The 14,076-nt window shown below is 43.3% G+C and overlaps 1 protein-coding gene across 1 annotated transcript in view; it reads right to left on the bottom strand.

The window, feature by feature from the left end:
* LOC132822490 (protein bassoon-like) overlaps window positions 1-14,076 on the bottom strand; it is a 296,266-nt gene that overhangs the window by 50,059 nt on the left and 232,131 nt on the right. Inside the window, exons 3-4 of the mRNA XM_060835867.1 lie at window positions 13,425-13,946; window positions 5-706 (exon numbers count right to left, since the gene is read on the bottom strand). Of these exons, the coding sequence (XP_060691850.1) occupies window positions 5-706; window positions 13,425-13,946 (1,224 nt within the window). The remainder of the gene's footprint in view (window positions 1-4; window positions 707-13,424; window positions 13,947-14,076) is intronic.

Here is a 14,076-nt window from a genome sequence, read left to right as displayed (position 1 = left end):
TAACTGTACTGGGATCCAGATGTTGCTTTGAAGGGCTTTGTTTACTGGACTCTAAAATATGTTTCTGACTCTTCTTCATACTAACACGTTTAGCACGTCTGTCCAACTCCTCATTTTCCACAGAGACATTATCCTCTTCTGCACTCATTTCCAACAACTGCCTTCGCATAAATTCTTCATCTGTTAATTCTGGTCCAGGTTGTATGGTCTTATCATGGGGAGTTGATATTGCACTTCCACTACGGTCTTCAACATAGCCATGTTGCAGTTTCCTGCCAAATTCATCCAAGGATTCCAGGCTTTCTCTTCGCTCACTTTGGTTGTCCAATTCAAAAGTGTCTTCATCCTCTTCTTGTATATCTTCAAGCTCTTCATCTGAACTATAAGACTCTGGCGTAATTGAAAGTGATCGGGGTCTATGCCCCTCTCTTTGTTCTTCACTTGAACTTTGAGCAGTCCTTCCTCTTTTAGCCTTATCTTGAATACTTTGGGATTCCAGCAATGGCTGTACACTGCTCTCCAACTTGTTAAATTCTGAAGGGCTCTTTGGACTCTGCTGCACTTGACCAGACTCGTTTAGCTTTTGTGCCTCGTGGTGCACTGATGTTGTAACCTCACTCTGAGAGATGCCATCAGACGAGTAGCCTGTATCACTTAAACTCTGTGGGCTACGTGAAAGTTCTTGAGGATAGCCTTTATTCAACTCCTGAAAACAACAAGAAATGTATTGTAAGTAAACAATAATCGCACTGCTACTTTTGCAATTTACAACTTGTGTCACAAACACAGTACCAGAATTTTGTGCTTTTTGTTAAACGACAGAAATTACATGGGACATCATGAGACCATAAGACAGAAGTACACAGAATTAGGCTTTTCAATCCATCACATTTGCTCCATCATTTGATTTTGGCTGATATGTTTCTCACTCCATTTTTCTGCTCTCTCCCTGTAACCCTTGATCACTTTACCAATCAAGAACACATCTCTATCTTAAAAACACCCAAGGACTTGGCCTCCACAGCCCTATGTGATATTGAGTTGCACAGATTAACCACCCTATGGCTGAAGAAATTCATCCTCATCTTAGTTCTAAAGAGCTGTATCTTCATTCAGAGGCCTCCGGTCGGAGTGTCTCCTGCTGTTCCCCACATCCAGTCTATCCAGATCTCTCAGTATTCTGCAAGTTTCAATCAGATTCCCACTTCACCATTCAGTACAGATTCAGAATCCTTAATCACTCCTCATCCCTGGAATCATTCCTGCAAACCTCCTCAGGACCTCCTCCAACGTCAGCACATCCTTCCTGAGATAATGAGCCCAAAACTGCTCACAATATTCCAAATGAGGTCTGGCAAGAGCCTTGTATGGTCTCAGCAGTACATCGTTGCTACTGTATTCTAGACCTCTTGAAATAAATGACTAACACTTCATTTGCCCTCCTAACTTACAACTAAACCTGCATGTCCGCCTGAAGAGAATGCTGAACTAGGACTTTAAAGTCCATGCTTCAGATTTCCAAAGCCTTACCCATTTAGAAAATAGTTTACGCCTCTCTTCTTCCTATCACTGCACATAATCTCACACTATCCTACATTGTATTCCATCTGCCATTTCTTTGTCCACACTCCTAGCCTGTTCAAGTGCTTCTGTACTCTACCCCTTTCCTCAACAAAACCTCTCCCTCCACCTATCTTTTTTCATCTGCAAATTTAGCAACAAGCCCTCAGTTCCTTTGTTCAAACCATTTCTTGTACAACGTGAATAGTTGTGATCCCAACATAGACACCTGAGGAACTCCACTCATCACCAGCTGCCATGCTGATCTCCTTTCTCTGCCTTCTGCTGACTCAGACCTATTTGCAATGCACTTCTAAGTACCCCACAATCTCATCCTCAATAACCTTACCAACTATTGAGGTCAAGTTAAACAGCTGATAGTTTCCTGTGTTCTGCCTCATTTCTTTCTTAAACAGGGGTGTTTCAATAGCCATTTTCCAGTCCTCTGGGACCCTCCCTGACTCCAACAATTAAATTGAAGGCAAACAATCAGGGATTGTCTAAGATTAGAACCCAGACACACTTTCACATATTGATTTAACAAGAATATTGAAGCGAGAAACATACCCCTCGACCACCAAGCAAAACAGCAAGCATTTGGAACTAAAATTGCGTTCAAATAAAAATCTAATCGGTTCACATAAAAAATATTGACAGATTTTTGAGAAACACGGCATTACTGTTGTACAATAGTGAATGATAATATAAATTAAAATCATATCACATTTTACCTAGCACAAGTTAATCACAGCACATTAAATAGAAAAGGATGATTATTTTAAAAAGGCCTTGCTCAAACAGAAATATGAATGTTGATGCTAATTATGTTGATGTCTTACTCAGTGCAAGCAAGCTGTCATACATTTGAGTCCCATGGAGGTCACATGAATGGTATCTGGCTATTGAACAACTAACAAATCAGTATATGTTGCCAATCAGTCTGAATAATCAGTATAAATGTCTCAAAATTGTAATCCTGCATTAAATTTAGTGACATTTTGTAAAAACAAGAATAAGACATGCACAATTTTGCTCAGTGAATTCTTTGCGCTCTCCCTGTACCTTGTCCCTCTCATGCTGTCTTCTGAAATCTGTCTTGCTCTATCTCCTCCTTTTTTTCCCCTCTATTTGTTGAGCTCCTTCTCTGACTGCTTCTTGGTTTGCACACAAAAATCCCTTTCCTTTTTTTGGTACCATGGGTGCTCACTCTGTCTCTCTCTTTCTGTCTGTCTGTCCTGAAATTTCTCTCCCGTTAATCTGACTGTCCGAATCTATTAGCCCAATCACTCCCCTCTTTGGCTTAGGCAGTCCCTTGTAATTGAGGATGACTTTCTTCCACTCTAATGCTGTGGGTCCTGAAGTGACCAAATAGTTCAATCTCTCCATTCTTTCAATCTCAACCAAAGCTCTTGATATCAGATCTCTGAAGGCCAGTGGAACGATCCTTCAAGCAATTGTGTCAAAGGTTCAATATATATTACTGTTTGGAAACTTAGTTTCTAAAGTTGGTGAACCACATGTAGCTTTAAGTTTAATTTGCTAATGTTGTGGAGTTGAAGGCGTGTATTGTACCTTTAAGAGAATATGAGTGAAAATTGAAAAACTGGCAACCACCTGTCATGTGACGGAGTGCAGGCACAGAGTGTGCTGGATAATTTGCAGATGTAACATTTAAGATGTAGCTCGGGTAATGAGCTGTTTTCACAACCTTTTGAATTCAACCAGTTTAAATTATGCCCCAAGATACTAAAACCCAAGCTAGAACCACCCAGATATTCAGGCAGAATCAGTGTGAGCAAGAAGATGCTGTTAGTTTGGCTGCCTTCAAAAGTGATATTTGGGGAAAGGTCCTGAATGTCTTAAGAAAATAAACGTCCATAGACAGAAAATTGCTGTAAAATGAGAATATGAAAAACTTATACATTCTTTGCTCTGAAAGTGTTTGGAAGTACAAATGAGAAAACTTCATAAACCATGAAACTTTATAGTGGAGACAAGGTGACTGACCTTCATTATATTTTGATTAACTGTATTGTTGTTGCTGGGTTTAAAAGGGCAAATCTTTATTTCTGATAATTGCGATAAGACCATTCCAAATAATGCATGTACAGTATAACATCTGAAGTCTTTTGATTCTTTTGTGTAATAATTTTTATGTTCTTTTGTTGAAAATACGTCAGCAGCCTCTTGTGAGTTTGTTCAGTGATTGAACGTGTTGGTGAACAGATAGTAAAAATAAAATGTATAGTCTCTTAAGCCAGGTTTCACTTGGCAATCTAACTTGCTCAGTACTATCATCAGCTGGAAACATGCAATATGCAGCCAGGGCAGCCTGCACTGCAGAGGAGTGCCAGTAAGTAGGAAGGTGGGTGTGCGAGGCATTGGTGGCAACAAGAGGGATGGGTAAGGGATTGTTTGGTGCATTAGGGTGGTTGGTTGAACAGTATGCGCATGAGTGTGAAAGCAGTAGGTGGGTGTATGAGCAATGAGTATGAGTGGGTGGGTTCATGTGTGACAAATAGTGCAAGGGATAGGGGAGGGATGGGTAACTGAGTGAGTGGATTGGCATGTGGTTATGTGCATGAGTGGGAGCAGTGTTAAGTTGCTGGTGGGTATGTAAGCAGTGAATGATGAATTGAATGTCACAGAAGTGCAATCCAACTTTGTAACAATCAGTAAAGGATGCCATTTATAACTTTGGCTAGGGTAACTTCAGTGCTTTAACAGTGTTGAGTAAGCGCAGAGTGCTTTGGCATGGATAATACTTGAAGTTCTGAAAAGCAACAGGCTGAATATTACAAAAAAGTCAAAGAACTGTGGATGCTGGAAAGTAAACAAAAACAGAAATTGCTGGAGAAAGTCAGCAGGTCTCTTTTGAAAAGTCACTGGACCCGAAATGTTAACTCTGCTTTCCCTCAACAGATCCTTTCAGACATGCAAAGTTGCTCCAGCAATTTCAGTTAAGGCTGAATGTTACACTCATTTCAAAGATAAAACAAGCATTTTTATTTCCATATTTTCCAAGTCCAGGAAAATATATGTAAACTGTTTAGTGATAATCTTTCAGGAAATTCTATGTTTAAATCTTGACATTGTCAACACGTTCCTCTCCAAATCCACCTTTATTGCCATATCCCTGACCGTGCCCCTTTCCTCAGCTCGATAGCTATTTTTATTTGATTATACTCTGTAAACTGCTTAAGCTTGTTTCTTTTAAGTTGAAACAAAATATAAATTTAAGTTGTTGATGTTGTCACAGTTTGCAATGGACGATGATTAATTAATTACTTGACTAATTGCTCTAATGGTGCTCAAGTGTTTCACTGGGCTTAAATCACCACACTATACTAAGTCTTGGGATTATAGCTGGTGTAAACCAGTAAAGAAGTAGTTTGTATTGCTAAAAGTCTTGAGGTTGATATCATTATTAATTGTTAGCTAAAGGCTTTCAAAGTGGGATATACAAGATCATCATGTTTCTGCCAGGTTAGAATTAAGCATACAGCGTGCAGCTTCTTCCAAGTTCTGAGTTAATGTACTGAGATATTTCTGTTGGTACATATGAATAAACAGAAGGTTTGTGCGGCGATTCTCCTTTTGAACATACAGAAATGGCCTTTCAGATGTCAGAAGAGCTCACAGCAGGAGAATCAGAACATGGAGAGATTCACTGGAGATTTATCAATATTTGAAGAGGGTTCTCTGATTAAGTCAATATTGACAGTTTGTCAATAATTATCTGAAAATACAGAAAAGTTTGAAAACTGTTGAACTATTTGTGAAAGCAACTACGCAATAAAAACACTGTTTTGCTAAATGTGGTGTAGAATTCTTGTTCATTCACTGCTCCTTATTTGTCAAATTTGTGGCATTAGAATTTAGAACTCTGGTTTAATTCCCTGAATAACAAATGTAAACTTTGCAAATGCTTTCCCCTTGACCCTGAGACCCACCAGTAATTCACACAAATAAGTTCAAACAGAAAATCATTTTGTCAACAAACAATTCTTCCCTAAAATAAACAAATCTCAGTGTAACATTTATAATTTTTTAAAAATCCATTACAAATAACTGTGACCTTTTTTTTGCAATTTGCAGGATAACCTTTAAACAGAATTGCTGATTTAAACCAGTGACTAGGGTAGAATTGTCAGTAACATTCAAAAGGATTAGGGTGAATTTAACATGCAGACTGAGGATTTTCATAAGGACAGAGAACATTACAGTGCAGTACAGGCCCTTTGGCCCTCAATGTTGTGCCCAACTGTGAAATAAATCTGAAGCCCATTTAACCTACACTATTCCATTATCATCCATATGTTTATCCAATGACCATTTAATTGCCCTTAAAGTTGGCAAGTCAACTATTGTTGCAAGCAGGAGTTCTAGTTACTAATCTCTGAGAAGGAACCTACTTCTGACATCTCTCCTATATTTATCACCCCTCAATTTAAAGCTATGTCCCCTCATGCTAGCCATCACTATTGGAGGAAAAAGGATCTCACTTTCATCCTATCTAATCCTCTGATCACCTTGTATGTCTCTGTTAAGTCACCTCTCAACCTTCTTCTCTCAAACAAAAACAGCCTCAAGTCCCTCAGCCTTTTCTCATAAGACCTTCCCTCCATACCAGGCAACATCCTGGTAAATCCCCTCTGCACCTTTTTCAATGTTTCTACATCCTTCCTATAATATGGCAACTAGAACTGTACACAATACTCCAAGTGCAGCCGCACCAGAGTTTCGTACAGCTGCAACATGACCTCATGACACCGAAACTCAATCCCTCTACCAATAAAAGCTAATGCACTGTATGTCTTCTTAACAACCCTACAAACCTGGGTGGCAACATTCAGGGATCTATGCATATGGTCAAAGAGATCTCGCTGTTCGTCCACACTATCAAAAATCTTACCATTAGTACTCTGTATTCCTGTTGCGCTTTCCAAAGTAAATCACTTCACACTTTTCCTCATTAAACTCCATTTGCCACCTCTTAACCAAGCTCTGCAGCTTCTCTATGTCCCTCAGTAACCCATAACATCCTTCCACATTGTCCACAACTCCACCAACCTTAGTGTCATCCGCAAATTTGCTAACCCATCCTTCTACGCCCTCAACTAGGTCATTTATAAAAAAGACAAACATCAGTGGCCCCAAAACAGATCCTTGCGGTACACTTCCCATCAAACAACACCCTCCAGATGTAGGGAAAAAAGGATAAATTAATGGACATTTATGCTCATGGTATGGGTAAAGTGCATACTCAATAAAAATATGGCTGTTGACAAATGTAACGAAACAAAAGGATTGTTTACTTACCACTGACTTTAAGTTGGCATCAGTGGGGCTAGATGTGCACTGAAATGCTTCTCTCCCACAATGCCAATTGATTTCTTTCAAAAATGCAAAACCTCACACCAAATGCCTTCATCTATGTTCTACAAATGTATGCTGTTTCACCTAATCTCTCCCCACAATGTAAACTTCGGAGTTTTGGCAGCATCTTTTTCAAGGTCATAATCTCTTTTTCAGGTGGAGTGCCAGAATGGCATTCAGTTATTCAGATGTGGTCAAAGTAGAACTTTGTTTAACTTAAGTGAAACTAACTCCCCATATTAAATCAAACCCTCTATTATTAAAGGCTAATATTGCATTTGCCCTTTTTAGCTTTGTTTTTCTACTTGACTACTGCATTTAATTGACTGTATACACATATTGCTGAATCTCTCTGGTCCTCCTCTAACTTTTTATCATATAAAAAAAATGCTTGTAACTCTGTTTTCTTGTCAAAATGGATGATCTCACCTGTGGTGAAAGTAATTGACATGCCTTGCCCACTCAATTAATTTGTCAATGCATGGTTGAAATTTCATGCACTCAGTGACATGACGTGCTGTGCCATCAGTCAGTGTCATCTATAAACTTGGACTTGTAATTGTGGTATCTAGGTTATTCATGCAATGAATGGCTGAAGCCCTGTACAGATTCTTGTGGGCCACTATTAGTTATGGGCTTCCAATTCAAGTGTATATTCATTTATTTTACTGCCTAATCAAGTCAATACTTTGCCTTCAATTGAATTGAGTCATACAGCACAGAAAGCAACCCTTCGGTCCAACCTGTCCATGCTAACCAGATATCCTGAATTAATCTAGCCCTATTTGTTAGCATTTGGTCCATGTCCCTCCAAAGCCTTCTATTCATGTACCCATCCAGATGGCTTTTAAATGTTGTAACTGTACCAGCCTCCACCACTTTCTCTGGCACTTCATTCCATACACACACCACCCTCTGCATGAGAACATTGTCCTTTAGGTCCCTTTTAAATCTTTCCCTTTGCACTTTAAACATGTGCCTTCTTGTTTTGGATTCCCCTACCCTGGGGAAAAGACCTTGGCTAGTCACTCTATCCATGATCCTGATGATTTTGTAAACCTCTATAAGGTCACACTTTAGTCTTTGATTCTCCAGGAAAAATAGCCCAAGCCTATTCAACCTCTCCCTACAGCTCAAATCCTCCAACCCTGGCAACATCCTTGTAAAGCTTTTCTGCACCCTTACAATTTTAACAGATTTTTCCTATAGCAGGGAAACTATAATTGTATGCAGTATTCCAAAAGTGGCCCAACCACTGCTGCAACATGACTCAGGTGATTTAAATTTAGTTCAGAGACACACAAGGGACTGCAGCAGCAAGGGGCTGAACCTAATGAAGGAGGGAGATGTAAAGTATTTAGGTATTAAGAGCCAGTGCATATTGAAGGATTAGGTCTGCTCGGAAAACTGGTTGCAAGGCTTTTAATGCTCAGTCTGCGAATGGGGTGCAGACTATGTGGAAGTTGTTTATTCTAACCAGTGGAATGAGGCAACAAAATGTTCAAGGTATACTATACTTGAAGACACAAAATGTAGAAAATAAAATAGTGCTGTTGAATAATTCACTGTGCTATTTACCTTGCACAGGGGAAATTCAACATTGTAGGTGGTCAGGATTGGGATAATGAATAAAGTGCCCCATACTGTCCCCCCATGACTAGAGCCTGCAACTCCATGCAGCCTGAAAACAGCTCTTCTTAACTACTCCAGCATCATTAACTTGTCACATTAATCATAAATGTTATTAAATACATGACAGATGTCACAGGCAAAAGGATTACATGCAAATATAGTGGGACAGTTTTGAATACATTTAACATACAAGTGTTAGTGGCAGGCAGCAACAGGAGCTGAGAATGATTCAATACTAAACATAATAACCATAGCAGTCTGACAAAAGCCAAGTCACCAACAAGGTTGGCCCTGGCGCATATTAGACGATGCAGGCTGAGTATCGGCTGTGGGAAGGCCAGAATATGGGCAATGCAGGGGGGGCAATGGAGTAGGGAAGAATGCAAATTATAGCAATTGGGTTGAAGTCATGTACCACTGACAGGTACAATATCATTGTATAAATTGCCATTTGTCAAACAGTACAGGCCAAGGGTTATAGTTGCACTCACAAAAGATGCTGGTAGTTTTTTATAATTGGTGACTTTGCTGCTTTGGTGCTGCAGACATCTAGAAACTTGCCTGAAAAGATTCCAAGATAAAGCAGAAGGACAGATAAACATGAAGATGGGTAGCAATGATATATTTAAGTAACATGCAGAAAGGAAAGAAAGGTAAGTAGAAGCTACAGAAGATAGTGGAATCAGACATAGACTCAGGGTGGGGAAAATGCCTGGAGTTTTGAAGATCCAGCAACAGTGCCAAGGCCAAGGGAGCAATTAATAAGAAACAGGTCTCACAGAAATCAATGGGTTTGTAAAGGCTGGGGAAAAGCTATGGGATCATGTGATACAGAATGGGATTATGGAGTGATTTAGATGAAAGAAGTGTTTGAGAATTGAGTACAATGTTTAGAATCGGCCTCGGATGGTGTATTGTGGCAAAAACTAGGTGCCATATTTCAATAAAGGATCAAAGTTTTAGAAAGGGTACATGGAAGATTTGGTGAATTGATAAAGAAGCGAGGGGTATTGCTTATCTGTAAGTAAAAAATGAGGTCTGCAGATGCTGGAGATCACAGCTGCAAATGTGTTGCTGGTCAAAGCACAGCAGGCCAGGCAGCATCTCAGGAATAGAGAATTCGACGTTTCGAGCATAAGCCCTTCATCAGGAATAAGAGAGAGAGAGCCAAGCAGGCTGAGATAAAAGGTAGGGAGGAGGGACTAGGGGGAGGGGCGATGGAGGTGGGATAGGTGGAAGGAGGTCAAGGTGAGGGTGATAGGCCGGAGTGGGGTGGGGGCGGAGAGGTCAGGAAGAGGATTGCAGGTTAGGAGGGCGGTGCTGAGTTGAGGGAACCGACTGAGACAAGGTGGGGGGAGGGGAAATGAGGAAGCTGGAGAAATCTGAATTCATACCTTGTGGTTGGAGGGTTCCCAGGCGGAAGATGAGGCGCTCCTCCTCCAGCCGTCGTGTAGTTGTGTTCTGCCGGTGGAGGAGTCCAAGGACTTGCATGTCCTCGGTGGAGTGGGAGGGGGAGTTAAAGTGTTGAGCCACGGGGTGATTGGGTTGGTTGGTTCGGGCGGCCCAGAGGTGTTCTCTGAAGCGTTCCGCAAGTAAGCGGCCTGTCTCACCAATATAGAGGAGGCCACATCGGGTGCAGCGGATGCAATAGATGATGTGTGTGGAGGTACAGGTGAACTTGTGGCGGATATGGAAGGATCCCTTGGGGCCTTGGAGGGAAGTGAGTGTGGAGGTGTGGGTGCAAGTTTTACATTTCCTGCGGTTGCAGGGGAAGGTGCCGGGGGTGGAGGTTGGGTTGGTGGGGGGTGTGGATCTGACAAGGGAGTCACGAAGGGAGTGGTCCTTGCGGAACGCTGATAGGGGAGGGGAGGGAAATATATCCTTGGTGGTGGGGTCCGTTTGGAGGTGGCGGAAATGGCGGCGGATGATACGTTGTATGTGCAGGTTGGTGGGGTGGTAGGTGAGAACCAGTGGGGTTCTGTCTTGGCGGCGGTTGGAGGAGCGGGGCTCAAGGGCGGAGGAGCGGGAAGTGGAGGAGATGCGGTGGAGGGCATCGTCGATCACGTCTGGGGGGAATCTGCGGTCCTTGAAGAAGGAGGCCATCTGGGCTGTGCGGTGTTGGAATTGGTCCTCCTGGGAGCAGATGCGGCGGAGACGAAGGAATTGGGAATATGGGATGGCGTTTTTACAGGGGGCAGGGTGGGAGGAGGTGTAGTCCAGGTAGCTGTGGGAGTCAGTCGGTTTATAATAGATGTCTGTGTTGAGTCGGTCGCCCGAGATAGAAATGGAAAGGTCTAGGAAGGGGAGGGAGGAGTCTGAGACAGTCCAGGTGAATTTCAGGTCGGGATGGAAGGTGTTAGTAAAGTTGATGAACTGTTCAACCTCCTCGTGGGAGCACGAGGCAGCGCCGATAACTCCCCACCTACGTTCGGGACACCACCCACGCCCTCCGCCTCCTCCAGGATTTTCGCTTCCCCGGTCCCCAACGCCTTATTTTCACTATGGACATCCAGTCCCTGTACACCTCCATCCCCCATCACGAAGGACTCAAAGCCCTCCGCTTCTTCCTTTCCCGCCGCACCAACCAGTACCCTTCCACTGACACACTCCTTCGACTGACTGAACTGGTCCTCACCCTGAATAACTTCTGTTTTCAATCTTCCCACTTCCTCCAAACTAAAGGAGTTGCCATGGGCACCCGCATGGACCCCAGCTATGCCTGCCTCTTCGTAGGATATGTGGAACAGTCCATCTTCCGCAACTACACTGGCACCACCCCCCACCTTTTCCTCCGCTACATCGATGACTGTATCGGCGCTGCCTCGTGCTCCCACGAGGAGGTTGAACAGTTCATCAACTTTACTAACACCTTCCATCCCGACCTGAAATTCACCTGGACTGTCTCAGACTCCTCCCTCCCCTTCCTAGACCTTTCCATTTCTATCTCGGGCGACCGACTCAACACAGACATCTATTATAAACCGACTGACTCCCACAGCTACCTGGACTACACCTCCTCCCACCCTGCCCCCTGTAAAAACGCCATCCCATATTCCCAATTCCTTCGTCTCCGCCGCATCTGCTCCCAGGAGGACCAATTCCAACACCGCACAGCCCAGATGGCCTCCTTCTTCAAGGACTGCAGATTCCCCCCAGACGTGATCGACGATGCCCTCCACCGCATCTCCTCCACTTCCCGCTCCTCCGCCCTTGAGCCCCGCTCCTCCAACCGCCACCAAGACAGAACCCCACTGGTTCTCACCTACCACCCCACCAACCTGCACATACAACGTATCATCCGCCGCCATTTCCGCCACCTCCAAACGGACCCCACCACCAAGGATATATTTCCCTCCCCTCCCCTATCAGCGTTCCGCAAGGACCACTCCCTTCGTGACTCCCTTGTCAGATCCACACCCCCCACCAACCCAACCTCCACCCCCGGCACCTTCCCCTGCAACCGCAGGAAATGTAAAACTTGCACCCACACCTCCACACTCACTTCCCTCCAAGGCCCCAAGGGATCCTTCCATATCCGCCACAAGTTCACCTGTACCTCCACACACATCATCTATTGCATCCGCTGCACCCGATGTGGCCTCCTCTATATTGGTGAGACAGGCCGCTTACTTGCGGAACGCTTTAAAGAACACCTCTGGGCCGCCCGAACCAACCAACCCAATCACCCCGTGGCTCAACACTTTAACTCCCCCTCCCACTCCACCGAGGACATGCAAGTCCTTGGACTCCTCCACCGGCAGAACACAACTACACGACGGCTGGAGGAGGAGCGCCTCATCTTCCGCCTGGGAACCCTCCAACCACAAGGTATGAATTCAGATTTCTCCAGCTTCCTCATTTCCCCTCCCCCCACCTTGTCTCAGTCGGTTCCCTCAACTCAGCACCGCCCTCCTAACCTGCAATCCTCTTCCTGACCTCTCCGCCCCCACCCCACTCCGGCCTATCACCCTCACCTTGACCTCCTTCCACCTATCCCACCTCCATCGCCCCTCCCCCTAGTCCCTCCTCCCTACCTTTTATCTCAGCCTGCTTGGCTCTCTCTCTCTTATTCCTGATGAAGGGCTTATGCTCGAAACGTCGAATTCTCTATTCCTGAGATGCTGCCTGGCCTGCTGTGCTTTGACCAGCAACACATTTGCAGCAGTATTGCTTATTTGGACAGTACGAAGAAGTTGAAACTATTCTTCTCAGACAATGAAAGTCAAATTTTAAAGACATGTTCAAGATTACGAAGAATGTTAATACACATCGAGGAGAAACTTTTTCCACTGTCAGAAGATTGATACATTTGAGAAAATCAGCAAAAGAACCAGAGGGGAGGTAACAACCTGCCTTACAGTGAACAAAAACACACTGCCCAAAAGGGTGGTGGAAGAAACGTCAACCTTAATTCAATTCATTTCAATAACACAAAAGAAATTGCAACAAATTCTTGAAAATGAACTTCCTGCAGGACCACTGAGAGAGAGCAGGGTATAGTACTTCATTCAATAGCTATTTCAAAGAGTTAGCATAGTTAAGACAGACTGTATGGCAAGCTCAGTGCTGAATCATTCTACAAAGCAGCTGAGACAGTCAGCTGTACAATTCAACCTTGGAGACAAAACATTGAGCGTTTTAATTTGGATTAGAATTTTTGAAATCATCCTCATCATGAAAGAAATGCTCAACAATTCAGTTTTCTTCCTTAAACTCTCAACTATATACTTCTCTGACCTTGGAACTTGCATAATTTATTCTTGACTCATGACATTTGTACTGTCACAAAACAATTTAACTTAAGTGTAAATAATTTTTAGCATTTGTCATCACATGCATTTTAAGTGACTTACCTCTTGAATTTTTGCTTTCTGTAGTTCAGCTGCTTGGGAGGTTTCCTTAGAAGAAGGGTCAACCGTTTTGTCTGCACTGATCACTTTTGCTGTAGCAGGTACTGCAGTGCTCTGTACTGCAGGCTTTGGCTTCTCCCTTGGTGACTGTGATTTGTTTGGGATTGCAGCCTGGGCCTCGCTTTGCCCAGGATGCATTTGCTGAGGATGTTGCTTATCCACAATCAATGGAGCCTGTTGCTTCGTTTGCATGGGTTGGCCTGGTTTAGCAGTTGGTGTTTCCTTATGCTGAGATAATTGTTGACTTGATGCTACAGGGACCTTCTGTTGCTGGGCAGGGCCAGCTTGCTGTTGGCTAATCCCTTTTTTTTGTTGCACACTGACGCCCGTTGGCCCTGTTTGATGCTGTGGTGACATCGATGGTTGTTGCTTTGATGCTAGTGATGGGACAGGAAGTGGTGCATCTCCCAAATTTCCAGACATCAGTCGTTTGGTCTGACAGTTCAAACAAAGCCATTCATTTTTCTATAAGGCAGAGAAAGACAAATACAAAATATGGGGTTACCTAGAGTAATACATATATGTACTTATGCATTAGATCTAAAATTTATGATAGCCATATAATGAATTTGTGACTGGTCTACACTTTAGTGTC

This window comes from Hemiscyllium ocellatum, chromosome 14 (assembly GCF_020745735.1).
Source record: "Hemiscyllium ocellatum isolate sHemOce1 chromosome 14, sHemOce1.pat.X.cur, whole genome shotgun sequence".
In the NCBI taxonomy this organism is placed as follows: domain Eukaryota; kingdom Metazoa; phylum Chordata; class Chondrichthyes; order Orectolobiformes; family Hemiscylliidae; genus Hemiscyllium; species Hemiscyllium ocellatum.
The sequence above is the reverse complement of the archived record's forward strand: the minus strand, read 5'-3'. Positions and strand labels throughout refer to the sequence as shown.